General features: G+C 36.2%; 1 protein-coding gene across 1 annotated transcript; it reads left to right on the top strand.

Annotated features, from left to right (window-relative positions):
* Positions 1–11,918: 11,918 nt before the first annotated feature.
* Positions 11,919–14,886, top strand: LOC132903936 (U-scoloptoxin(19)-Sm1a). The gene is made up of 3 exons (XM_060953510.1): positions 11,919–12,029; positions 13,924–14,073; positions 14,753–14,886. The coding sequence occupies exons 1-3, from the start codon at positions 11,954–11,956 to the stop codon at positions 14,884–14,886; spliced, it is 360 nt and encodes a 119-aa protein (XP_060809493.1). The 5' UTR covers positions 11,919–11,953.
* Positions 14,887–15,359: the final 473 nt, after the last annotated feature.

Below are 15,359 nucleotides of genomic sequence, written 5' to 3'. Positions count from 1 at the left end.
ATCGAGAATCACGATGTTATTTCGTTTTCGTCTGCTAGTATTCTATATGAAACGCAGTAGGCAGCACTCTGTCCCGTCCACGCTCGCATGAGCGTTAGAGCGCTCGGCACAAGTCACATCTCCCGAAACTAATTGATCCGGAATTCTCTTCACAAGAACAAGCAGAAGAAGAAGCGTTGGAACAAAATAATATGATCGATGTTCAGATAATATTCCCTATACGTCATTTGTGTAAATTCTCACTTATCCTTTAGCATAATTAATTCCATTCCCGTCATTTAAAAATAAAACGATAACACATAAAATCATACATACATACATATGGTCACGTCTATATCCCTTGCGGGGTAGACAGAGCCAACAGTCTTAAAAAGACTGAATAGCAACGTTCAGCTATTTAGCTTAATAAAAACACTTTAAATAATTGTATTTTTTTAACGAAAAAAGGCACTTATAACAAAATATATTTATTTATAAATCAATTAATAATAAATAACTTATAAATATTTTATATTACGCAGTAGACAGCACTCCGTCCACGCAGTCCGGGGCGCTCACATGAGCGTTAGAGCAGCTCATGTCTGGCGTGAGTCGCAAGTACGCGCCTCCGCGCTCGGCACAAGTCAGTAGATCAACACCCAAACCGCTGGGTTTATTGACTTGAAATTTGGCGTGTAGGTCTTATGTGTAATGTTTTGAAATTACCGCGGGATCGAAAATTACGGTGTTATTTCGTTTTCGTCTTTTAGTATTCTATATATTACGCAGTAGACAGCACTCTGCCCCATCCACGCAGTCCGGGGCGCTCACATGAGCGTTAGAGCAGCTCATGTCTGGCGTGAGTCGCAAGCACGCGCCTCCGCGCTCGGCACAAGTCACATCTCCCGGAACTGATTGATCCGGAATTCTCTTCACAAGAACAAGCAGAAGAAGAAGCGTTGGAATAAACTAATATGATGGTATTCCCTATGCGCCATTTGTGTAAATTCTCACTTATCCTTTAGCATATTTTTTTCCATTCCCGTTATTTAAAAATATAATAACAATACATAAAAAGACTTTAAATAATTGTATTTTTTAACGAAAAAAGGCACTTACAACAGAATGATTTATTTATAAATCAATAACTTATAAATATTTAATATTACGCAGTAGACAGCACTCTGTCCCGTCCACGCAGTCCGGGGCGCTCACATGAGCGTTAGAGCAGCTCATGTCTGGCGTGAGTCGCAAGCACGCGCCTCCGCGCTCGGCACAAGTCACTTCTTTCGGAACTGATTGATTCGGAATTCGCTTCACAAGAAGAAGCGTTGGAACAAAATAATATGATCAATGTTCAGATAATATCCCCTATACGTCACTTGTGTAAATTCTCACTTATCCTTTAGCATAATTAATTCCATTGCCGTCATTTAAAAATATAATAACAATACATAAAAAGACTTTAAATAATTATATGTTTTAATGAAAAAAGCACTTACAACAAAATAATTTATTTATAAATCAATATATAATAAATTACTCATAAATATTTAATATTACGCAGTAGACAGCACTCTGTCCCGTCCACGCAGTCCGGAGCGCTCACATGAGCGTTAGAGCAGCTCATGTCTGGTGTGAGTCGCAAGCACGCGCCTCCGCGCTCGGCACAAGTCACATCTTCTGGCGCCGGAGGACCTAAAATTGACGATATAATCAAATATGTTTACACAAATAATAAAACATTTCAAGAATATATTAACACAAAGTAAGTGGGGAAGAAACACAAGATATTGTACATATAGTCACATCTATATCCCTTGCGATGTAGACAGAGTCAGCAAGCCCATCGGCTTGCTTATGAAGTTGTTTAGGACTTGTCCCGTATATATTAATATTTATTTATGATGAGAATGTAAAAAAAAATCAAAATTCGAATTATATTTACCTCTTATATCACCCATTGAAGGGCCTGGAGCTTTGCCATTAACTGAAAAATTAAACAAAATAAATAAACGTTTTAGGTCAGTCTTTCTTACAAGTAAAAAACGTTACTTAGGTAATTTAGGACACATGTACGTACATGTATGTACATTTTAATAAAATACACGCTGTTTAAGCGGAATATTTTTCCAACTTGGGATTCCTCTAATAGGCGATTGGCTAGCAACCTGTCAGTATTTGAATCTCAATTTCATCATTTAGCCAATCAACTGAACGCGGTTTTCAAGACTGTTGGCCCTGTCTTCCCCGCAAGGGAAATGGCCGTGATTATATGTACGTATATATCTATAGAAAATAAATAAAAAACCTTACCTTTAACAAACACAAAAACCGCAAGAATGGCAACAAAGAAGAAATATTTACGAAACATTTTGCACAATTCTATAATTTTCACAATTCTATAATTTTCACAATTCTATCAGGCCTGTATGAGGTCAATGCTCAGTTGCACTCAGTGTTTAACTGTTAATGAATTGTCATTCACGTATTTATATATGTATTTAGAGGCTCAAGTAAGTATGTCAATTTATCCTTAAGTATCAGAAAATTTGTAAAAATAAAATGTGACAAATATCCGGTTCAAATATTTGGATGGATATTGTTATTGGAAGCAGGATGCAGTTGTTGTATGTTAATTTGCATTATTTTTATGTTGATGTTAATTAATTTTATTATTTGAATTGGCAACCGTTTTTTTTTTATTTACATTAAAATTGCCCTGATAAATTCAACCAAATTTCAAAAACGTGTAACAATTAAAATTGAATATTTTTTCATACACAAAAATATATTTAACACTTCAACATTCATCATCATATAATCACGTCTATATTCCTTGCGGGGTAGACAGACATAGCAGTCTTGAAAGATTGACAGGCCACGTTCAGCTGCTAGCCTTTATGATAGAATTGAGATTCGAATAGTGAAAGTTTGCTACCCCATCGCCTAAAAGAAGAATCCCAAGTTAATAACCCTATCCCTTAGCCACCTTTTACGACATCCATGCATGGAGTGATTCTATTCGCTTTTATATTATGGCCGAGAATTCAACATTTATGAGATTATTTAATAAATTTTGGCTTTGTCTAAGCCGTAAAGGATTAAGAAGTCAAATATATATGTAAATAAATACTTTACATACTACTTATACCTTCATTTTGAAAGTCGGTTAAGGTATGTTTTCCCAATGACTACATAATAGCTGATAACATTTAAACCCATGACTCATCTTCTTGAGAAGATTGCGTAAAACGAGACGATCTCATATAATTTCACCTTGACATACAATCTTAACATCTTAAGATATAGTTATGTAATATAATACGAACTTCGTCTTTTTAGGTTACCGTAATAAGTGACACTGACATTGATTTATCGATTGCGTGTGGTGAAATTATGTGGTTGTATCTTAGAAACTTTTAATTTGCTTTTAAAAAATTAAACATTTTTTAAAAGCAAACAACTTTTTGTACAGAGGAGAAAGCGTTCGATTTCGGTTCGGTCTGGGTCTCTGATGTTTATCCTATATATGTATTACGTATTTAAATTTTATCTATAAAATATAGTATCGTGGAGTTAGTATTTCGTAACACAAGTTTCGAACATACTTCAAGGCTAACTCAATCTGTGTAATTTGTCCCGTATATATTTATGTATATAAAGTTGTTTAAATATAACGATTAAATAAATATTTATATTGTCATTACATGGAAAATAATTCGTGAACTGGGAGAAATCCCGATTGGGACAAGTCCGCCATTGTACATATTCTTCTAAATCCAATGACTTTTTTTTAATTTTCTGTGCAATTAAGAGTTTACAAACAAACATTTTTTAAGAAATTTAAATATTTTGAACTGAAACCTTCAGATAAATGTTGAGTTACAATACAAATCATTGTTTACAAGAAAAGAATAACATTTGAAATTCGACTTATCATAAACAGAATTACTGGAATTTCGAACACACATACACACATATTGCCACGTCTATATCCCTTGCGGGGTAGACAGAGCCAAAAAGTCCTGAAAAGACTGAATAGCCACGCTCAGCTATTTGGCTTAATGATAGAACTGAGAAAGTTACAAATCGTTATTGATATTTTTAAATTCGTTCTTAAACCATTTGGCTTTAAGATATGTAACCGTATGCACATTTTGTTTGTTTGTTTGTAAATACTTTATTGTACATAACAAATTTTCAGTAGTACATAAAAATACATTAAAAATAACGATGTACAAGGGCGGACTTATCCCTGTGAGGGATTTCTTCTAGTCAACCAGGTAATTCAAAGAATCATATTATATTAAGGGATAGTATCATAATAAATAATATATTTGTAATACAGATGACTACTAAATCCAACTGTAGACATTACATATGCGTTCACAAAGTAAGGTAAACACAGAAACACGTATAATTCAATTATTCTTTTATTTAAAAAAAGAAAAGTCTTTTGTAAAAAGTAATAAAAACATTGTAAATAGATCTTTCTGTACTTAGCTGTATTATTTAAGTTTTTAGTTACTGCATTAAAGAAACTTCGGTTTTAGTAGCCAATAATATCTACTTTCTGTAAAGTTATTGTTCTAAGTATAAATAAATTTTATTTTATATAAGCAACTGTTACTATTTTCTTTGTTTTCAATTATTATTTATGTTTGTATGTATGTACCAAAAAGTAATCATTTCTGTACACTTTTTACATCCATCTATGTTTACACTTCCCTCCCTGTATTGTTAGCATACGTGATTAATAGCTCTCGCTATAAATAAATTAGGGTCTTATCGTGCGATCACAGATGTGTTTGCTATGGTAGGTACATTACACAGATTTGTGTACAGGTCATGTTGGTATAATTTGACGTCTGTGTTTTAGTATGAACGTGAGTTATGTCAGTTTTCACTAACGACCCTAACTAAATATATCCTAAAATCTTACTTAACTAACTTAATTTTCAACACACTAGGTGTTTCTTGTGATCAAATATTTTTTATTACCTTACCCTTAATCGCCTTTTACGACATCCATGGGAAAGAGATGTGATTCCCAGTGATATGTATATCTATCACTCCATCTCTTTCCCATAGATGTCGTAAAAGGCGATTAAGGGTTAGGTGATAAAAAATATTAGAAGAAAAATAATCAAATTTAAAATTAAATACAAAATATATATTATACTGATATTTTGTATCTGTATAATATTTTGTCAAAGACGTGAACCACCGATTTTATTGCTTAGGTCTCATTAATAATGCATTCATTCATTCATATAGTCACGTCTATATCCCTTGCAGGGTGGACAGAGCCAACTTTCTTGAAGAGATTTATAGGCCACGTTCAGCTGTTTGGCTTAATGATAGAATTGAGATTCAAATAGTGACAGGTTGCTAGCCCATCGCCTTAAATAAGAATCCCAAGTTTATAAGCCTATCCCTTAGTAGCCTCTTATCACAGCCATGGGAAATGAATATGGGTCCCGGCACCAATATAAAAAAGAATAGGACCACAAATAAATATTACTTGAGTAAATCTCTTGTTAGTCAAACATATTCTAAAAAATATTTTAAAAAAATTCTAGGAACAACTAACAGTCTGAAGTATGACGCTGTAACTTTTCAAAGACCAATATCATAATGTTGGTAAAGGGTACAAATTGAGTGGCTCGAGACGTGTGAGAGTTCTCCACGGAGGCGGGAATGGAAGAGGATGTGACAAACGAAGTGCCGGATACCACACGGCATCTTTATCCAATCAGTTTATATTTCCCCTGCAAAGTTTGCGGAGGTCAGACTAAAGTCGCTTCGTGTAAAAACCTGCATACATATAGTCACGTCTATATCCCTTACGGGGTGGACAGAGCCAATAGTCCCGAAAAGACAGAATGGCCACGTTCAGCTGCTCGGCTTAATGATGGAATTGAGATCCAAATAGTGACAGGTTGTTAGCCCATCGCCTAAAAAAAAGGATCGCAAGTTTATAAGCCTATTCCTTAGTCGCCTTTAAGAGATGGAGTGGTCATATTCTTTTTTGTATTGGTGCCGGGAACCACACGGCACTGTAAAGTGTAAAAACCTGTCCTGGCCAATTCAATAACTGGACTTTTGGCTCCTCTCCAGAGATGAGAGGAAATAACTAAAATTAGGAAGATGATAACTTAGAGCGTCGTTGGTCGAATTGGTAAGGTTCCCTGTTAAAATGCGTAATGCTCAGAAAGGTACAGATTCAAATCCCACCTCGTCCATGTGCCAATGACTATTTTCAATGTTATGTACATTAGTTTGAATACCAACCGATGCTCTTACGGTGCGGGAGTACATTGTGAGAAAACCTGCACATTCAGGCAACTGGACCCAATTCGGGTTAGGTTTACCTGCATAGGTTGAGGAGGTCAAATGTGAGTTGCTTCGTAAAAACTTGATTCACCCAATCTAGGATTCATGGTATGGTATACCCCGGGCTCCTCTCCAGACAAATGAGGATGCAACCGGGACTAAAGCCAGGAGGAACAAGATCAGAAAGATGGTGATGATGATGACAACCATTGCCAGGATTCGAACTTGGATTACCTCGGCCGGAAACTGTGGTCAAGTGGTCATATGGAATGGCTCATCCACCATTTTCTACCTCCACGCTCAACACTCGTTAGTTGGAGTGAGTTTCTATGTCGCATCATCCCGCGACATATGCTCCGCTCCGACCCAAGTATTTTAAGGACGGCGGTAATTCGTTTTGAGTTCAGTGAAAAAATATGACCCCGTAAAGTTATGGCAAATTTACGAGACAAGAAAGACGTTTTAGCCTCTTAGTATCTTATATTTTATGCATAGCTTTTTGTTAAACGTTAATAAGGAAAAGTGACAGGATTGTACTTCATCTTGGGGTGATGCGTTTTCGGGTTTTATTTTTGTATCATTAAGAAAGCATTTGTCATAAATGGCCAGATTAATTTGAAGGATCAGGAAAGGAAGATCTGAAAATGTGGTGTTTTTATTGTGACTGACCCACCAGACCCTCGGCCCGTTCATGGATATTGCTTACTCACCTACTCCTGGATCATGTTAATAGGTGAACCCTGGGCTACTTTTTGAAATGACATATTATGTCGTACGTCTGAAAAAAAAAACAATTGAATGATGATAAATATAAATAAACAAATATATACGGGACAAATACACCGATTGAGTTAGCCTCGAAGTAAGTTTGAGACTTGTGTTACGAGATACAAACTCAACGATACTATATTTTATAATAAATACTTATATACTTATATAGATAAATATCCAAGACCCAGACCAATTAGAGAAATTTCGTTTCTCATCATGCCCTGACCGGGATTCGAACCCGGGACCTCCGGTGACAGAGACAAGCGCGCTACTGCTGCGCCACAGAGGCCGTTGCACAATGTTGATGATTTCTTTATATTTTAGTTGTACAGTGTACAAACTTGAACCTATTTACCCGTTCCTAGCGGCCGCCAGACTCCACCACTGCACTGTGTAGCCGAAATGGAGTGAATTTCACTGGAGACAAGCGAATCAGCGAGCCGTCATCCCTCTTAATATCTTAGCATTGTTATCGATCAATTGTCTTGTGAAATACCATAATTTCTAAATAAGTCCTTTTATTTGAAGATACATCGACTACATCTATTTACAGTCCACTCAAGAAACTTACATACTGTGGAATAACGAATGGACTGTATTTGAAAAGAGAGAAATGAGAGTAGATATTCGACGTGGTTGCCTGGGTCGGACAAATCCCCAATGAAATTTGAGTACGAATTACCTTTCCTCTGCACGGCAGATTTCCTAGTTTCTCACGGAGGCCTCCGGGTACATACATACATACATATGGTCACGTCTATATCCCTTGCGGGGTAGACAGAGCCAAAAGTCTTGAAAGGACTGAGTGGCCACGTCCAAAGCCTTTTACGACATCCATGGGAAAGAGATGGAGTGGTCCTATTCTTTTTTGTATTGGTGCCGGGAACCACACGGCACGGCCTCCATAATTGGAGAAAAATACAAAAGCACTTAAAAAGAAAAAGTTATTGAGAGTTTCAATGGTGATTGCGAGCGCGCTTGAAGCAGACTAGACTAGCGTCAATTTTTGTCCTTGCGGTTAAAATTGAAACTTTCTATCACACATTAGTCTGGTGGCGCCCTCAGCATTCAAAAAATGAAACAAAACATATACAGTGAAAAAAACCTCAACCCCTATGATTAAGGATTGTATGAACAGCGTGTCATATATTTTTCTGTCGTTGACTGTACATGCTTCGCTTTCAACGCACACATATTTTTATGATAACGACACAATAATTATAAAGGAAACTATAATGCTTCCAAAAACACAGTCGCTATCAAACGTTTAAGTTTCCTGAACAAAGCAACTTAAACTTGTGAATACAAAGTTTTGGGAAGTGTAACACTATATTGCAACTTGGGGAACGTTCCCAACTAACCTAGTGAGGAAGTTGACTATTTATGGTTTTAATAATGCACTTTATTAACCTGATAAATAATTAAATTTTGCGAACAACTGTTTGGATAATTTTTTTTAGTAAAACGCCTCGCCGGTCTCTTTAGGATAGGGTCAATCATGATCGTAGGTTATCATGATTGTGAAAGTCTTTTTATTTGTGGAGAACCTATAACTCATTGAGTAGTTTAAAGATAGGAAATAACGCGGAATATTTATTTGGATACATTCAATTTTGGACAACCCAAAAATTTCAAGAAACAAAATGATGAATGTGTCGAATCGATACTTAAATTACTTACCTGAACTTTTATGGAAATAAGGTTTAGAATTATATTTACAATTAAAATACCAACAACGAAATTAAATCTATAGAATTTCACATACATACATACATATTGTCACGTCCATATCCCTCGCGGGGTAAACAGAGCCAACAAGAAGAGACTGATAGACCACGTTCGGATGTGTGAATATATAATGGACTTAAGATCCAATAGAAACAGGTTGTTGCCGATCGCCTAACAGAAGAATCCCAAATTTAAAAGCCTATCCCTCAGTCGCCTTTTATGACATCCACGGGAAAGAGATGGAGTGGTCCTATTCTTTATCCAATTCGTGCCGGGAACCACACGGCATTGTACATCAATACTCAAGCTGCCTCAAGGTTTGTTATCGAAATTTTCATAAACGTCACTTGATATAACAATACAATATCGGTTTCCCAAGAAGCCTGTTAGACATGTTTAATGTTGCTAACATATAATATTTAAGACTATCTGTGCCCGCAACTACGTCCGCGTGGATTAGTTATTTTGGGCACCATTGAAGCCCTCACGGATGAATAATTTTTATCGTGTTTTTCACATTTAGCACCTAATAGTTGCAGCGTGATGTTTCCATTATTTTTTCGTTCTTTATAGTTGCAGCGTGATGTTGCATACCCTAAAGTCTTCCTCGATAAATTGTCTATTCAACACAAAAATAATTTTTCAATTCGAACCAGTAGTTCCAGAGTATAGCGCGTTCAAACAAACTTTTCAGCTTAATAATATAAGTATAAATATATAGTGTGGCACGTAGAAAATTATATATATATATATAGGTTCTTTAATACACTTACATATAATACCTATTTATCCTTTACGGGTCAACCAACCATCTCTAAAAGGCCGAAAGGCATGACAGCTGCACGGCTTAGTGACAGATTGAGATTCAAATAGCATCAGGTTGCTAACCCATCGCCTTAAAAAGAATCCCAAATTTGCAAGCCTATCCCTTTGTCGCCTTTTACGACATCCATGGGAAAGAGACGGAGTGGTCCTATTCTTTTTTGTATTGGTGCCGGGAACCACACGGCACTAATAACAAATAATAAAGCTAATATGTTATAATCAAGGAGTAACAGGTGCGTTGTGTAAACATGTTATATATACGGCTGCCTCTCAGTCCGCTGATCGTCCGAGAACATTAAGGCTGGTATCAGAGTGTTAGGATAAAGCGATTTACATATTTTACTATTAGACTTTGCTACAACGTAGGTACGTTTGACGGCCAACGTAGGAAGTTTTTTTCGACTCCGAGTGGTTCCAGGCACCAAAACAAAAAAGAATAGGACCACTCCATTTCTTTCTAATGGATGTCGTAAAAGGTGACTAAAGGATAAGCTTACAAACTTGGAATTATTTTTTTTAGGCGATGGTCTAGCAACACTATTTGAATCTCAATTCTATCATTAAGCCAAATAGCTGAACGTGGTCGATCAGTCTTTCAAGACTGTTAGCTCTGTCTACCCCACAAGGGATAAAGACGTGACCGCATTTATGTATGTAAGTAAGTTTTCTTCTAAAGTTGTATTGTTTCATATTCTGTAATCAAGTTCACAGACTTTTTTAAAGAAGCTAAAAGCTCATCACTATATCGTTACCCTTATAAAAACATCAGCTATCTCCCTCCTACATAACTATGACAAGAATCCCGCGTCATTAATCACACCGTCCAGGTGATACAGGACACGGGCTGCGGGCCATCACTCACACAGATAACGGATTGTACAACGCAATTACTATAACAGACGATTAAATATTCAACTATCGTGAAATGACTATATTTTATGTACGATACTAGCCTACTACTACTACTGGTGCCGTGTGGTTCCCGGTACCAGTACAAACTTGGGATTATTTTTGAGCGATGGGCTAGCTACCTGTCACTATTTAAATCTCAATTCTATGAGTATCATTCAGTCTTTTCAAGACTCTTCCCCGCAAGGAATATAGACGTGACCATAAAAAAAATAAAGAGATTAAAAATACGTCTAAAAATAGATGTTGGCCGATTCTCAGACCTACTCAAAATGCTCAAAACATTTTTCGAGAATCGGTCAAACCGTTTCGGAGGAGTACGGGAACGAACATTGTGACACGAGAATTTTATATATAAGATTATTGTCGTGTGGTATACGGGACATTTTACATAACCTTTTTGCTATAGAGCTCTTACTAGAGCAAATATAAATAAAAACATAATTTAGAATAAATAAAACAAGTTTCTAGTAATAATGTGACAAAAGCTAGGTAAAAAGGAAATTTAAAATTAGGAGAGATAATGTTTTAAAAAGAGAAAATAAAAAAAAGAATAGGTTAATTACATCTTGATAGCACTTCAATTGTTTCATAGATTATTTTGTCACATAGAAGCTACATGTAAATAGAGTAGACATGAAATGAGGCTTTTGAACTTGGAATTCTTCATTTAGTAAACTTTCACTATTTGAATCTCTATTCCATCACTAACCCTAACGTATGCTGAATGTGGCCTTTCAGTTTTTCAAGACTGTCGGATCTGTCTATGCCGCGAGGCATAAAGACGTGACTATATTTATGTATTTATCTGACATGAAAAGAACACTGTAAAAAATTGGAAACAAATACAAATCGATTCGAAACAAATAAAAAAATATTTCTTTCTTATGTGGAAAATGGTCTGTACATTATGACGTAAGATTATTTTTATTGTATTTGACTTTTATGTATAGTTTTAATGGCCATACAGTTATTTATATTATACTATAACATTTATTACGTAGTTTCAGTTTGAAGAGTTTTTCTTTAGGGATTTATGTGTATAAGCCATAATACGTAAATTACAACAAAAGGATAACAGTGATTTGTATAAAAATGCTGGATGCATTTTAGATGTCCAGCGTCTATCGAAGTTCATTATATGAAAAGTGAAAAAACAAAAGTTATGAGCATATATATGACCTCATTATAATTTATTTTCAGCTCGTTGGAAAGAAATTAAAAATATTTTAAAAATTCTCCATTAATATGATGGCCGAAGATAAATTAACGCTGATACCATATGTAACTTCTTTCCATAATGCTTCAATGACAATAAATTATTTGAATTTAGAATGAAATATAAACGTTTTTGTCGAACTGTGTCAGTGTGGGTTGACTTTTTATCGAGTGTAGACGTAAAATGAGTTTATTCACATACGTTTTGTTTGTTTGTGTGTTTGTTTTGTGCAAAAGTGAGGCCAGCAGTTATGATGACTGTAAGTTTAGAATAGGACCACTCTCCATCTCTTTCGTGGACTCCACTCCATCTCATGGACGTCGGCGACTAAGGGAAAAGTTAATAAACTAAATTCTTTTAGCCGATGGGCTACTAACCTGTCACTATTTAAAAGCTGAACACAGCGTTTCAATCTTTGCGTGATTACTGGCCCTGTCTTCCCCGTAAGGGATGAAGACGTAATTTCATGTATGAGTGTGTGTTCATCAGTATTTTTCATATGAGTTTGATTTATCATTTTACGATCGTTCTGACTTTCTTTTTCATTTTTACTCACCTTGTATGTCAACTAAGTTACTAGCTTTCATATGAATGAATGATGAATGAATAGGATATGGTCATAACAAGAGGTCATCGCCTTGATATGACCATACCCTCTTTTTTCTATTCATACTAACTTTAAACCTACAAACATATATACATACATATCATCACGTCTATATCTCTTGCGGGGTAGACAGAGCCAACAGTCTTGAAAAGAATGAAAGGCCACGTTTAGCTTTTGAGATTCAAATAGTGACAGGTTGCTAGCCCATCGGCTAAAAGACGCATCTCAAGTTTATAAGCCGATCCCTAAGTCGCCTTTTACGACATCCGTGGGAAAGAGATGGAGTTGTCCTATTGGTATCTTTCTTCTTATCGTGCTGGGAACCACACGGAACCTTACTTTTAAATGCAAGGTGATTGACCATGCACACTTATTATGCAATCACCCGGTTAACACTGATAACATAACAAACTGGCACATATATATTTTTCTTATAGTCTAGGTACTATTCATACATATGTATAAGTATCATCATACGAAGAATGAAAAGTTTACGATCGGTCTCAGATATATTGAGATTAAAGGGAGAAACATAAAAATAATTCTAATAATTCTCGCTAACATAATAATAATTCTAATCACTCTTTTATTCATACTTTAGTTTACATTGTACAAAAAAATAAAACATTAAGGCTAATTGTACACAGAACAATTACATAAAATATGACGTCATTTGTGTCGAACGAGACTTGCTTACCTTCCTCGTTTGTGTTCCACTTAAGGCACTCGCCCATTGTTTGTTTTACGTAAGGCCCGTTGCACACCGACGTACAGGGATATATCTGCTAATGTGGCGATTTTATTTTTGAAACGAAAAATGTAACTAAAATAATTCGATATAAATTATATATTTTTGAAAATACTGCTACGTCTTGGCCAATGGTCAGGTCAAGAGTACCCGAAATCACCGAGCATATGTGCATGAAGAGTGATATGAATGTGGATGAAGCGAAAGAAATATGCAGAGATCGTGGCTAGTGGAAAGATATAGTGTCTGCCTTAACTCTCCGGGAAAATGGCGTTATTTTATGGTTAAACTCCTTTACTTCTTTAAGTTGCTTCTATTTCCTGTCGTTTATCAAAGACTATCAAGGAAATTAAGTATATTAATTTGTAATGATTTCATCATTGAGCCTTATAGCTGAATGTGGCCTTTTAATGTTTTTGTGACTGTCGGCTCTGTCTAACCTGTAGAGAATAAAGACGTGATAACATTTATGTACGTTTAAAGCGCGCTTGTAGCCGGCGCCGATCAAATGCCTGAATCTAAAACAAGTCTACCGTTGGTCACTATTTCAGAATTCCATTAACCCGCGCGATAAACTATCTCTATTTCGCTTTTTATTATGACGTGAAACGGGACAGCGATAGTTTGTCGCGCGATTTAAACGGGTTCGCGCGTGCTATGCTAAGCCCGCAGATTGCTAATTGAATCGTAGTTCAGAACTAGCGGCCATTTGCAGGCTAATGTCAGAAGCACGCGTTTGACACCGAGCCTCGACTCTGTTTTACCGCAGATTTATAAAGACGTGACATGTAATTTCAGTCTCCCTCATCGACTCGATCTTCCAAGAGCCGGAATGTTCGACTCACGGTGGCATGTGTGTCGTGGCCAGCGATTGTAGTGGGGAGCTAACTAAGGAGAAGGGGCTTTGTCCGAAGCAGTCTGGTAAAGGAGTCGAGTGCTGTCAAGGAAGTGAGTAATTAGAAAGTTTTATAGGCTACCAGCTGACCCGGCAAACATCTTTTTGCCATATAAATAATATTAAACAGTGCCGTGTGGTTCCCGGCACCAATACAAAAAAGAATAGGACCACTCCATCTCTTTCCTATGGATTTCGTAAAAGGCGACTGCTTGAATCTCAATACTATCATTAAGCCAAATAGCCGAACGTGGCCAATCAGTCTTTTCAAGACTGTTGGCTGACTAAATGTATGTTCACCTAAGTGAAAAAATATTTTCCTGAAAACCGCTTCGAAATCGGTTCAGCGAAACGCGAGATAATCGCGAAAAAACATACATATCGGTCAAACTGAAAACCACCTTTTTTAAAGGCTGTTAAAAATGGTTCCCGACTCATAGAATCGGCGGAATTTGACGGTCTCTGTGGCGCAGCGGTACTAACTTGTCTGTGTCACCGGAGGTCCCGGGTTCGAATCCCGGCCAGGGCATGATGAGAAACGAACTTTCTCTGATTGGCCTGGGTCTTGGATGTTTATATATATAAATATTTATTATAAAATATGGTATCGTTGAGTTATTATCCCGTAACACAAGTTTCGAACTTACTTCGAGGGTAACTCAATCTGTGTAATTTGTCCCGTATATATATAAAATCTTAGAAGAAGATACTGACAATTAAATTTTATTGCAGTATCGCGCAAAGAAACAAGATGTCGGAAAGTCGGCGGAGTATGCATGCCGCTGGATACCTTCTGCAGCGAAAGAATCCTGTTCTCGGCCGCTACGGACTGTCACAAACAAAAGTGCTGTATTTTGGTTAAATAAATTACATACATACAAAGATATTATCAAATTTATATCCCTGGCGTGGTAGACAGAGCCATAAGTCTTGAAAAGACTGATAGGCCACGTTCTGCTGTTTGGCTCAATGATAGAATTCAGATTCAAATAGTGACAGGTTGCTAGCACATCGCCTAAAAGAAGAATCTTTAATTTTTAAACCTTTCCCTTAATCGCCTTTTACGATATCCATGGGAATGAGACTGAGTGATCCTTTTCTTTTTTATTGGAGCCGGAAACCTTACGGCACAGTTTATTTATATAAGTATTTACCATAAAATATAGTTGAGTTAGTATCTCGTAACACAAGTATCGAACTTACAATTAAATCTATATAATTTGTTCCGTATATATGTGAGAATGAAAGTAAAACAGTGCGGAATTATATCGTAAATCTTCTTATTTTATTGGACTTCTTAAAAACACATCTTATAACGTCTTACATCGTACCACAGACT

The sequence above is a fragment of the Amyelois transitella genome, chromosome 4 (assembly GCF_032362555.1).
Source record: "Amyelois transitella isolate CPQ chromosome 4, ilAmyTran1.1, whole genome shotgun sequence".
In the NCBI taxonomy this organism is placed as follows: Eukaryota; Metazoa; Arthropoda; class Insecta; order Lepidoptera; family Pyralidae; genus Amyelois; species Amyelois transitella.
Note: the sequence above shows the minus strand (reverse complement) of the source record. Positions and strands in the feature narration are given on the sequence as shown.